The 14,391-nt window shown below is 35.8% G+C and overlaps 1 protein-coding gene across 22 annotated transcripts in view; it reads right to left on the reverse strand.

Moving 5' to 3' along the window:
- The window catches only part of LOC106875847 (coiled-coil domain-containing protein CG32809), a 931,982-nt gene that overhangs the window by 611,136 nt on the left and 306,455 nt on the right, over positions 1–14,391 (reverse strand). Inside the window, exon 1 of one of the 22 annotated variants that reach the window (XM_089357319.1) lies at positions 12,034–13,127. The exons of 20 other annotated variants lie outside the window; for them this stretch is intronic. In XM_089357319.1, the coding sequence (XP_089213445.1) occupies positions 12,034–12,153 (120 nt within the window). In that variant the 5' untranslated portion in view covers positions 12,154–13,127. Of the gene's footprint in view, positions 1–12,033; positions 13,128–14,391 lie in introns of those variants that run through there. One more of the 22 variants, XM_089357318.1, reaches the window with a different exon arrangement.

The raw sequence follows: 14,391 nt of genomic DNA on the forward strand, positions 1-14,391 counted from the left end.
GGGACAGTATCAGAAGGCATCAAGAGAAATATAAAGGAAATCACAATAGAATGCCCAGTAGAACTGTTACAAAAGGTTTACCTCCTTGGCATGGTCAGAACAATTAGGAAGACATTAGAAAGTTGAAAAGAACAGATAGCATGGCACCATAAGCTGCAAGCAGTAAGCCTGCTATACATGCAAGACTCCAAGAGTTCCAACAAAACTTGAGTTAAAAAGAAGAAGAATGGTCAATATAATAGTTGGGAACTGTAAATCCATAAAATATAGTTCATACACAAGAACAATCCAATGGCATGATTCATTTCATAAGGATCAGTATTAGACTCATATTAAAAAGAGAAAACATAGTTTGCATATACTGATGGACATACATATACAAGTTTATAGCTGGAGAAATATCTATGATCTATACCATTATTCATTAGTTAGGCTAGAGGTCATAAAGTGAATTGTGAAATAGCCACCCAAATTAAACCCAAGATTTACACTCTCTTCCAATATATGAGTAAACAAAATTAGTTGACCAGTATTATGTAGAAATGTTCTCTTCATAAAATGGAGACATCTAATAATGATCTCATCAAATCTCTCTTTGAGGATACCCCTGCAGTTTATCATAGCAAGTGCCTCAATGTAACACAATGTGCAATTGCCACTGCCTCCCATACAAGACGTTGAATATCTGATTATTGACCAAAGGATCAAATATTCCTTACCTTGTTTCAATTTCCAAATCAATTTAGATAATAATATATGGTTGGGCTTCCTCTGTTTGAAAGTTGTGAAAATGATTATGTAATCTAACTTTAAAATAGTTTGAAGCTATGCCAATATAATTATATATTGTTTTGGACATTAGGATTGAACATTTGTAGATCACATTGTCAATAAAACATTTGTTTTCTCAGAGGGTATTTGATAAGTCTCCTAAAATAGCACATAGTCAAGTTCCAAGCTGAAGCACTATTTCTAGGGTTGGTGGTGTTAACAAGACATCTGGATTCATTATTATTATTATTCAAATTAGAGCTATACCTACTTGTTCTAATATTTCTTACTTTATTATGCCTACTTTGGTTGTTCTCACATTCATTACTGCTATCTGTTAGTGCCATAGATATTATTTCTACCATCTGTGAGCTGTCAGATATTCTGTTATCCACACTGTTACTTTAACAGCTGAGTTCAAAATTTTCCATGCTGGAAATTAGGATTAAAATTAGAAACGTTCTGGTTCTCTACATTATTTGTAAATATATTCTTCAACTTTTTATACGCTCAGCAACATTTAGTGTTGTTGAATATGAAGATTTAATCATGCGCATGTTAAAGATTTTCTTATATCTCCTAGAAGGAGGGAAGTTTCTTTCCAAGATTGTGAAAAAAATACATTAAGCAATCTAGGATTTACATTTAGAACATTAGATGGATTATGCTAGATCACTTCCTTGTTATGTAATCTACCTGTATTTTTCTTGAATCTCCTGGGTTCATAGCAGTCATTATGAATCTTGGCTGCTGAAGCTATGCCTAGAGAAGTAGCTTGGTTCTTACTCACAAGTAAATTACTGCCTACTTTCCAGCTGTAATTACACTTATATAATACAGGTAGTATTTTGCTTATATTTATGTTGTAATTTAGTGGAATTCATCACCATTCATGAGCTATTAAGGCTATTATTGACACTGCTTAGGCAAGAACTTATTGTCCAACACAGTTCTACTTTTAGACTCAGTTCTAAACTTATTAAAATTATTTTTATCAGGGTGTGAGAGTGAGATTTATCTAAGATTCCCGTTGAATCTTCAAAGATACATTAATTAGTTCCCTTATATTTAGCTCTTCCAAGGACACTACTATAATAGTATGCATTTTGGTTTAAAATTTCTTTATTAGCAGGTAACAGTGACAAACGAAATATACACCACCGGAAGTTGTTGTTGACAAACAACAGCAGTAATTTTATTCAGCTGAATACATGTCATTGATTGATTGAAATTACCAAAATACGACAACTTTAACACGAAATAGCTTCGGAAATAGAAACTTTTCTCAACAACGCTAAGAGTAAAAGTTGTTCTATATGACACACTCTACCACTATCTGAAGTTTCAAAGTGTTTAGTTAAAGAAAATTAATTGATTAAGCTGCCCATCAAAAGGAAAAGATCCCCGCCGACTTCCCTTTGCGCCCCTTAAACACCCCACCCCTTTATTTATTTTACAAAAACGCCCGTTTTCAGGTACGGAAATTACAAATCTGAAAAAAAATTGGCAAAAAAAGGCAGTACACATTAAATAAGCCTTCAAGTAGTCTATCCACATGCTAGAAATAACAGCCAAATCTCACACAAACACTTTTTCGCACATATTTTTTAATAAAACTTTTTACATATACGTTTCATATGGCTTAGAAGCCGATTATATCAGAATTTTTTTGGTAAAAGTTATTCCTAGAGGTGGAGATGAGTTTCGACAAAATCCCATACTGGCTGGCTTTGTTTCTTGGCGATAAAATTTCAGAGAAGTTTCCCACAGTAAAAAAAGGTATTATATATACTGTGTGACAAAAAGTTAAAGTGTTCTTTTTTTTGTTTATTTTTGTTTTACAACTGAAAGTATTGGAAATTAACAAAGTGTTTTTTGTTTTTCTACAAAATGAAACTTGAAAGGGCAGTTACAAAAAATATGAGTACCGAAATAACAGCCAAATCTCCAACAAACACTCTTGACACACCCACACACATCTGCATGTGATGCACATTCAACACGAATTCGTTGAAAATATCAAAGAAATTTCAAGTTATATACCGTTGGAATTTATGGCAGATAAACCTTGGAACGCGCGATGATAGAAAATGAAACAATATGAGTGCGTATACACAATGCCTGAAAATGAAATCAGTTGACCAAACAAAATAAAAGAATAAATGAACACTTTATTGTAACTTACTGCTACACAGTATTTGTAATAAAATAATCTTTTCTACTCTAGGCACAAGGCCCAAAATTTTGAGGGAGGGTGCCAGTCAATTAGATGGACCCAGTATGCAACTGGTACTTAATTTATTGACCCTGAAAGGATGAAAGGCAAAGTTGACCTTGGCGGAATTTGAACACAGAACATAAAGACAAACAAAACACCGCTAAGCATTTTGCCTGGTGTGCTTACATTTCTGCCAGCTCGCTGCCTAATAATGAAAAAACTATGTGATCAATCTAATCATCTTTCTGCATAGATTTATACCAAGGGGAGGGGGGATTGAAATTTTGAAATTTTTTTCACATTCAGAATCTCTGTACCTGAAAACGAGGGTTTCTGTAAAAAAAAAAAAAAGAAAGGGCCTTTTAGGGGTGGGGGGTACAAAAGGAAGTCTTTATTTTTTGCACATTTTTTTGTAATTTTTTTGAATATAATAATTATATATACAAAACAAGCAGTCCATTATTTTTAAAAATAAATATTGCTTGCATGCTTAAATTTTAATGTTTCTCATTATTGGTGGGGTAAAATTGAATCCAGAGCCTGGGATTAATAAAAGTAGAAGAAAAAAATCAACACATTATTATTCAGCATAATAGCATAGCCTGGAAAAAACATGGATTACATGGAAAAATTTGAGCAAGAGAAATAATATTCTTAAACTTATAAACCTGGAAAAATATAGGACAAGTTATTACACTTGGAAAAGTTCAAGACAACTTATTACCTCTGGTAAAGTACAGAACAAGAAAATTTATACGTAAAATATTGCAGCTATGGATAAAATTTGAATATTAAAAATCATTTGACTTCAATTTACAAAGTAACATTATAATTAAAAAAGGTACCATCATTTTGGTGAAATATTGACACACTAGAATACTTAAAAAATGAGATCCAGAAGTACCAATATAGCTAAAGTTTTATGCAAAGTATTATAGTATATATGGTAGGCAAATTCATTATGTAAAAGATAGGCATTGGGTCAAGACTAAAAATGTGAAGACTTGGCAGTAACTTAGGCAATAACTCAAGCAAATTTTACTGTGAATTTGTTGTTACAGGTAGATTGTATTATTCTAATTAGTGTACTAATTATGTACTACTGTAATTTTTATAACCTATTTTCAACTTTCTAATTATTAATTAATAATTTAAAGAATGAATTTTTTTAAGTACAAAAATATTTTGAGTTATTTATTATTTTTAATAGAAGTAACAAGTAATAACAAATAGTAAAATTTTTAGTCTTAATAAAAGCTAATATTTTCAAAACCTAAATATTTCATTTGAAATGTTATCCTTAGCTGCATTATTTTAAGTAAAAATTTTCTTGTTCTGTATTTTATCAGATGTAATAAATTGTCCTGAACTTTTCCAAGTGTAATAACTTGTCCTGTACTTCTTCGGGTTTATAAGTTTAAGAATATTCTCTTGCTCACATTTTTCCATGTAATATATATATATATACTCTTTTACTCTCTTTTACTCTTTTATTCTTTTACTTGTTTCACTCATTTCACTGTGACCATGCTGGAGCATCACTTTTAGTCGAGCAAATCGACCACAGGACTTATTCTTTGTAAGCCTAGTACTTATTGTATCGGTCTCTTTTGCCAAACCGCTAAGTTACGGGGATGTAAACACACCAGCGTCGGTTGTCAAGCGATGGTGGTGGGGGGGACAAACACAGACACACACACATATGTATATATATATATATATATATATATATATATATATATATATATATATATACATATATACGATGGGCTTCTTTCAGTTTCCGTCTCCCAAATCCACTCACAGGCTTTGGTCAGCCTGAGGCTATAGTGGAAGACACTTGCCCAAGGTGCCACGCAGTAGGACTGAACCCAGAGCCATGTGGCTTGTAAGCAAGCTACTTACCACACAGCCACTACTACGCCTATATGTATATAATAATAATAATAATAATAATGATAATAATAAAAAGAAAATGGTGAGTTCAAACCGACATGTTATTTTATTAACATATGTTAGTTTGAACTCTCCATTTTTGTTTTATTATTTTGTATATAGTATATATACCCATTTGTATTGTAGATAATTTTTACTACTATATTGGGTATTAAACCAGTTGAGCCAGTGAAACTTGGATGTTTCCATCCCTCTAAGAGGAACTTGTTTCCTTGTATTGGATTATATATATATCATCATCATCAGGCGTATGAGTGACTGTATAGGTGTAGGAGTGGCTGTGTGGTAAGTAGCTTGCTTTCCAACCACATGGTTCCGGGTTCAGTCCCACTGTATAGCACCTTGGGCAAGTGTCTTCTACTATAGCCTCAGGCTGACCAAAGCCTTGTGAGTGGATTTGGTAGATGGAAACTGAAAGAAGCCCGTCGTATATATGTATATTATATATATGTATATGTATGTGTGTGTGTATATGTTTGTGTGTGTGTGTTTGTCTCCCCAACATTGCTTGACAACCGATGCTGGTGTGTTTACGTCCTGTAACTTAGCGGTTCGGCAAAAGAGACCAATAGAATAAGTACTAGGCTTCCAAAGAATAAGTCCTGGGGTCTAAAGGCAGTGCTCCAGCATGGCCACAGTCAAGTGACTGAAACAAGTAAAAGATTAAAAAAGAGTATATATATATATGTCACAAATTGCAAGTGGCCTATTGCCATATACTCTGCAACACATGGGAGCACGTAAGTCATCTAAGAATCCATAAGTCAGAAAAAAATTGGCATTTACATATTTGTCTGAAGAGGAGGTATATTAATCAAAGTATACAGTTTTATGGATCCATTAGACAATTACCTATGACTGCACTTATCAGTGTGGCAGTTATGGAAAATATGAGAATGGATCTCTATACTGGAGGTGAGGAAGTGCCAGAAAATTTCCTTCTTGCAGTTCAGGTAGGTTCTTGGGTAAAGAGGCATCTTTATTATAGTTCTTTACTCAGCGTTAAAGAGCTCTTTTCACACATACATTTACCTATACTGCAAAACAGAAATCTTCCACTTGTTACCACATGAAAGAAAATATGTGATTGGTTACCTACTTACTCCACCATGATTATAAAATGTTAGGAAGCCCTAACATTTATAGTCATTAATCCTTTCACCACCATAAACTGAGAGCCCAGCAAAACATTGATGACACTCAACTACATACACATAAATACATGAATGCACTAATACAGAGTTTATGGTTTTTGGGTACATACCCACATCCTCTCCCTCTCAACCCTCAACCCCTCCCCCGTTCACATATCAATTCCTACTACTCACACCCAAACCCAACTTTGCTGGCAGTGTCCACTCACTCAGGTATTTTGGGTAACTCTTGATTGAATTTGATCATTAATCATCTCCCATGGCATTGTTTTATTTTTTTACAGCACCCACAAACCAGACGTGACACTTCCTCCCCTCAGTCACTGAGAGGTGTCCCCATTCTATAGCAGCTACCTTGATGACCCAGTCTTAGGTAATCATCTAAGTACCTAATATCTTGTATGAAAATGATTGGTAAGATCAGCTGAAATGAATCTATATTACTGTATACTTTGATTAATAGCATTTTGTATCTGATTTGCAAGATTCGTTTTGTGAATTTGTGTATTGAAACAAATTTTGCTGTGTCTGGGGAGAGTCCTACTGCCTTAATATCTAACACTCACTGGTTCAATTTTCACTCATCTATTATTCATATTTTTTCTTTTCCAAAATTTTCATTGCTTTTGCAACCTTGCCAATGGATGTTGACTCTGTCCCTTATCTGAGCTGCATTCCTTTTGTCTGTTTGTGTGCATGTGTGTGTGCCAGCATTCATGTGTGCTTGTCTATGCACATATGTATGTATGTATGCATGTGTGTGTATATGCATGTATATATGTGTATGTGTGTGTACGTATGTATGTATTCTGCATATTCGTGTGTTTATATGTGTGTGTGCATGTTTGTGTATTTGTGTATTTGTGTGTGTATGTGTGTTTCCTTGTATGTGCATCTGTTATGCATGGATGTGTGTTTTTGTGTGTATGCGTGTGTGGAGTGTGTGTGTGTGTGTGTATAGTTATGTATTTCCATCTCCTTTAGTGTGTGTGTGTGCTTGTCTGTCCATATTACCTACGTACTTGTTTATCTACTTACCTATGTATTTATTTGTTTACCAACATATCCGTTTACCTACCTATATATATATCTATATATATATGTGTGTGCGTGTGTAGGTGCAGGAGTGGCTGTGTGGTAAGTAGCTTGCTTACCAACTACATGGTTCCATGTTCATTCCCACTGCATGGCACCTTGGGCAAGTGTCTTCTACTATAGCCTCGGGCCGAACAAAGCCTTGTGAGTGGATTTGGTAGACAGAAACTGAAAGAAGCCCATCATATATATGTGTGTATATATATATATATATATATATATATATGTATGTGTGTGTGTGTATATGTTTGTGTGTCTGTGTTTGTCCCCCCCAACATCACGACAACCGATGGTGGTGTGTTTACGTTCCTGTAACTTAGAGCTTCGGCAAAAGAGACCAATAGAATAAGTACTAGGCTTCCAAAGAATAAGTCCTGGGGTCGATTTGCCTACATAACAGCCTACCAGTAAATGTACTTATGTATACATATTCTATGGGTATTGGGGTATCACTACCTTCTACGTGTATTTCCTAATTAGTATAGGCAATGCTTCATTTATGAGGACATACTCATAAGTGATGGGTCCTTCAGGTGCTTGGGTAAAATGTGGATGTTAAGTTGGCCCAGTGTGCCTGCATGTTGGTCTTTGGCATGTTGATAGAGTATGGAGGACTGTTTGTTGTCATCATATTGCTTCAAGTGTTAAGTTTGGTCTCCTTCATAGCCTTCTAAATCTACGGGCTAGTTCCCCATTGGGTGTGGCCTCTGCAAACATCATTCCTTGATATTTGTCAACCCTGTACTATGTGTTCTTTCTGTTTGCTTTGTCACAAACTGTATATTATTTCATTCTTTAACTCTGTATCTAGGGTGGGTACCACTAGCTTCATTACTTATGATGCTATCTAACTTCTTTCTAGCTCTCCTGTATACACGAATCCTATCTTTCTGGTCATCATCATCAGCATCATCATCGTTTAACGTCCGCTTTCCATGCTAGCATGGGTTGGACGATTTGACTGAGGACTGGTGCAACCAGATGGCTACACCAGGCTCCAATCTAATTTGGCAGAGTTTCTACAGCTGGATGCCCTTCCTAATGCCAACCACTCAGAGAGTGTAGTGGGTGCTTTTACGTGCCACCTGAAGGAAAACACCACGCTCGAAATGGTGTCTTTTATGTGCCACCTGCACAAGAGCCAGTCCAGAGGCACTGGCAACGATCTCGCTCGAAAACCCTACAAGGCCAGTCAGGCCGTACTGGCAACGGTCACGCTCAGGATGGTACATCTTATGTGCCACCCGCACAAGAGCCAGTCCAGGGGCACTGGCAATGATCTCACTTGGCTTGCCGGGTCTTCTCACGCACAGCACATTTCCAAAGGTCTCGGTCAGTAGTCATCGCCTCGGTGAGGCCCAATGTTCGAAAGTCTTGCCTCACCACCTCAGCCCAGGTCTTCCTGGGTTCCACGGGTTCCCTCAACTGTTAGGGTGTGGCACTTTTTCACGCAGCTATCCTCATTCATTCTCACCACATGTCCAAACCAGCGCAATCGTCTCTCTTGCACACCACTACTGACGCTTCTTATTTTCAGCTTTTCTCTCAAGATACTTACACTCTGACGGGTATGCACATTTACATTACACATCCAGCGGAGCATACTGGCTTCATTCCTTGCGAGCTTACGCATGTCCTCAGCAGTCACAGCCCATGTTTCACTGCCATGTAGCATGGCTGTTCGTACACATGCGTCATACAGTCTGCCTTTTACCCTGAGTGAGAGTCCCTTTGTCGCCAGCAGAGGTAAGAGCTCTCTAAACTTGGCCCAGGTTATTCTTATTCTAGCAGTTACACTTTCAACGCACCCACCCCCACTACTAACTTGGTCACCCAGATAGCGGAAGCTATCGACTACCTCTAGTTTTTCTCCCTGGAATGAGATAGAAGTTGTTTCCTGTTTGTTTACAGTGTTTATTGCACCTGAACATTTGCCACATACAAAAACTAACTTTGTAGTTAATCTGCGTTTGATATTGCTGCACCTCTTATGTGTCCATAGCTTGCACCTGGTACATCTTATAGAGTTACTACCTACTCCTTTACTGCATACTGAGCAGGGCCATCTACCTGAAGGGGTTTGTGTTTTATCTACCTTCCTACTTATTAGGATTTTGGTTTTTGCTAGGTTGACTCTAAGGCCCTTCGATTCTAGTCCTTGCTTCCACACCTTAAACTTCTCCTCTAGTTCTGATAGTGACTGCGCAATTAGTGCAAGGTCATCAGCATAGAGGAGCTCCCAGGGGCAACCTGTCTTGAATTCCTCTGTGATCGCCTGGAGGACTATGATAAATAGGAGGGGGCTGAGGACGGAACCTTGGTGGACCCCTACCTCTACCCGGAATTTATTACTGTACTCATTTCCAACCTTCACCTTACTGACAGCATCTCTGTACATGGCTCGCACAGCTCTCACTAACCATTCTTCTATCCCAAGTTTCCTCATTGACCACCAGATAAGGGATCGGGGGACCCTGTCAAAGGCTTTCTCCATGTCAACGAAGGCCAGGTACAGAGGTTTATCCTTGGCTAGATATTTCTCCTGCAGCTGTCTCACTAGAAATATGGCATCAGTGGTGCTTTTACCTGGCACGAACCCAAACTGCATCTCATCTAAATTGATTTGCTCCCTAATTAGTTGGGCTATGACCCTCTCCATAACTTTCATAACCTGATCTAACAGCTTGATGCCTCTGTAATTATTAGTATCTAAAGCGTCACCTTTACCTTTGTAGCAGTTTACTATGGTGCTGCTACACCAGTCATTGGGTATGACTCCTTCGTGTATCACCTGGTTCGTAATACGGGTGACTAGGCTGTAGCCAACACTGCCAGATATTTTGAGCATCTCTGCAGTGATTTCTGATGGGCCGGGGGCTTTCCCTGTCTTCATACTCTTAATTGCTTTATCTACCCTGGTACTGTCAACTCGGATAGCTGGTCCCTCTGTTGGGTCGACATACGGCAGGCTCTCTTTCTCCCATTCATTCTCTTTATTAAGCAATCTATCGTAGTGGCATCTCCAGACCTCTTTCTTTGCAGCCTCATTTAGTGCAAGCGTACCATCATCCATGCGAACACATTTCTCTCCTACAACATCACTATTCTCTCTCCTACACTGTCTTGCAACACGAAATACCTCGAGTCTTTGGTCATATCCAGAGAATTGCATGTGGTGCATGAAGTTCGGTACATGATTTTTTTGTTTCATAGGGTTCGCATAGTGGGGACACATTCATTATCCTAACTAAGTCTGCTACCAGTTTGTTGCTTTTTGTTTTGTATGACAAAGCTGAGTTCTTGTGAACAATGTTGTCCATACTTTACTACTATAAATAGAATGACAATAAAAATAATAGATTTTTCATAAAATCATTTCTATTTTTCACTATATCTAAAAATGAATATTTGTTATAATTGATCTCCTGTAGAATTGACAACTGGTGTTGGTGAGGTTATGTTCCTGTAACTTAGTGGTTCAGTAAAAGAGATTTACAGAATAAGTATCAGGCTTTAAAAAAATTCTGGGGTCAATTCATTCAACTAAAAATTCTTCAGTGTAGTGCTCCAGCATGGTCATAGTCTAATGACTGAAACAAGTACAAGATAAAAGATAATGCCATCTGCAAAGAAAGCTGTCCTGAGATAAATATAAACAACACCTCTGCTATGGAATATATACATACAAGGAATATTGATGGAACATTCTCATCAAACTTTCTACCAAGTGCAAGCATAACAGACCTGACATAATTATTTGGGACAGAAAATAACTGGCATAGAGCTAAGTTACTCTAAAGATGTGAAAGTCACTTCTAAACCCAGCAAGAAGAAAAATGTTTATGAACAACTGTTTCCAAAACAGCAACTCCTCTACTCTGATAATAAATTTACATTCACATTAATAACCATTGGTGCACTCAGTTATGTTAGTAAATACCCAAGACTCAATTTGGAAATGTTAGGATTTTCAATCAAAGAAAATGGCCAGTTAAAATGAATTTACAGTGAAAATATATGGAAGAAGAATACATGCACATGTATCAAGAGAGGATAATTTTTTTGGCGGGGGGAGGGGGGAAACAATGTAAGTGGCTTATCAAATAGTGAACAGTTCCTCAGCCTAATGTATGCAGCATACTACTGCTGTTAATAATATGTAGATGCAATAATGATAGTGTTAAATTGTTTTTGTTGAAGTGCAGGTGGGGATTTCTGATTGAGAAGTTTGCTTCACAACAACAGGGATTGAGAAACAACCCTACTGCTTGAAACCTTGAGTAAGTATTTTCTTCTATAGCTTTAGGTCAACCAAAGGCTTGTGAGTAAATTTGGTAGAAGGAAACTGAAAGAAGTCCATTGTGTGTGTATGTGTGTGTGTATGTATGTGTGTGTGCGTGTGTACATGTGTGCATGTGTTTGTGTGTGTATGTATGTGTGTGTGCGTGTGTACATGTGTGCATGTGTTTGTGTGTGTATGTATGCATCTGAAGTTCACTTTCAAAAGATAAGGACTCTTCTAAAAATGAGAACAAGATAGAACTGTTTTAATTAGCTTTGACAGAACTGATTTAATTTAGATAAAATTGTTTTAATTAGCTTTGTCAGCTTTTAAGTATTAATTTTATAAATTTAAATAATTTTTATACAACAATGAAAAAAATTACCTTAGATAGCCAATTAATGGATTAAAGTCTACATATTATCAATTAAAAAGTAGCCAGACACTAGTGCTCAACAATTACTGAATATATGTGATTGTCTTGCGCAGTGTTTAAAATAGGTAAAAATTAAAACGATATAGTTACATAGCAATAAGATATTTCATTAAATACATACTGTGGCTGGGGTTACTGGAATTTTCAAAACACTTTTCAAACATGGTTTAGTATTGTTACCTTCCTGAGCAACAATTTTTCTTAACTTTTCACCAAAGCAAGTCAAAACAGAACTCTTCATTGTTTCCAAGAAAAAAGTACTATTTTCCTCAACAAATCCATTTTTTGCTTAATTTTTTAAAGTAATTATGTCAAACATATCAAATTTCTAACTCTTTAATTAATCTAGTTAGTCTCAGAATAGAAAAATCCATCTAAAACAGCTGTTGTTGATATTACAAAAATAATATCTTTTACATAATATTGCTTAACTTAATCTGTTTTGTGTAGGAATAGGGAAGGAATACACAAATACATTATCATCTTTAGTAGTTGTATCATTCAAGAAAAAATAGACATGTCACTATGTTCCAGTATGTATTGATGTTTCATTAGTTTTGTATGCATCGGTTTTATCATTATCAGATGGAAATATTTAGCACCCATTATGAAATATTTTACACATGTAAATTTATAAACTTACAATTTCAATTGAGAGTTGATGTTCAGTTCTTAGGGAAAATGAACAAAAAAAATAATAAAAAAACATAAATTATATCAGTAATTTGATTGCTTGCATCAAGGATCAATTAATTTCTGTACTTGCTACAATAATTTATCACCTATACTAAACATTGTTGCTGAAAGTTCACAGCCTAATGAAACAGCCAAATAATAAAAGCAGAGTGATAGCACAGTTAAAAAATACTATACATAAATATACTATACATAAAAATACTATACATAAAAAAAAAATGAAAAGTGACATAAAAATAATAGATAAATCAACAGATAATGAGATTACTTCGCTGAAAACTCTGGTATTAATCTTTAAAAAGGGAATAAAGCAGGTCAATCATCCTCCATTCATCAAACTGGCTGAGATAAATGCAAGCTGACATGGTTGTTCTGGTCATTCATAATATATAAATTAATAAATAAAAGCAGTAACAAATACTAATTATAGAAATCCCCCTAGTGCTAATCGCTTCAAAGTGCTCCACAGATTAATTTATAAGCGCTTTTGAAATTAAATAGATGAATATACTTCAACTCCACTTCCAACCTTTCACCTCTCTTCCAAAACAAAGAAGTATGACAACTCTTGTAGGCTTAAAAAGGAATATATATATATATATATATATATATATATATATATAGTTCAAAAACACAATAACAAAAAAACAAAAAAACAACAAAGTGAGGACGTGATATGGATAGTATTATTGGACGCTCAGGAAAGGAAAGAGAGAGTATGACGTTTCGGGCGTAGCCCTTCGTCGGAAAGATGGAAAGTTCGGAGAATGGAAGAACGGAGAAAGAGGAAAATGGTACCGATGCCCACGAGGTTACATGATGAAAAAAAAAGAGAGAGAGAGAGAGAGAGAGAGAGAGAGAGAGAGAGAGAGAGAGAGAGAGAGAGAGAGAGAGAGAGAGAACAGTGTAATTAATTAAACTACATGAAGTCAATATGTGAAAAAAGTCAGTATTTTACTGTTGGCAACTGTCTCGAATGGTTCTGCTAGTTAAAATGGGGTCATGGCACAAAAGCAATGGATCATATATAATAAACTAAGACATATGAAGATAGTGTGCCAGCATGACTGCAGTACATGAAACCAGAAATATACTTACAAAGATATAAGATATATGTGTGTGTGTTTGTGTGTACAATGTACATTGGTTAAATGTACTCAATACTAAATATAAAGTAATAATTTATTATTATCAATATTTAATTATATATATCCATCTTTTTAATCCTCAGAAATAGTAATCTTTGATTGTGTATGTCTGTGTGTGTGTACATGTGTAATGTATAAATGGACAACAATGATTAAAAGCTGATCCTTTTACCAACCTTTAACTGTTTTCCATGTATGGTATTTTTTTTTCATTCTATTGATCATTACCCACTGAAAGCTGTTAACTACATGAGTTTTTGCATACTGGAGACTGTGAACAAAGACACTTAATAAAGACACATGGAATAACATTTACACACACACATGACAGCCTGCCTAGTTTCTATCTACCAATTTCACTCATGAGATATTGGTTATCCTGAGGCTATAGTAGAAGATATTTGCTTAAGCTGCCAACCCAGAGCCATATAGTTGTGAAGTGAAGTTCATAACCACATAACCATGCCAGCACATATATATGGTGATGATAAAAATCATTTCTATCATAGGCACAAGGCCTGAAATTGTCAGGAGAGGGCTAGTCAATTACATTGACCATGGCACACAAATGGCACTTATTTCATTGACCACAAAAGGATGAAGGAAAATGTCAACCTCAGCAGAATTTGAACTCA

This window comes from Octopus bimaculoides, chromosome 9, assembly GCF_046866305.1.
Source record: "Octopus bimaculoides isolate indiv1 chromosome 9, ASM4686630v1, whole genome shotgun sequence".
NCBI lineage: Eukaryota > Metazoa > Mollusca > Cephalopoda > Octopoda > Octopodidae > Octopus > Octopus bimaculoides.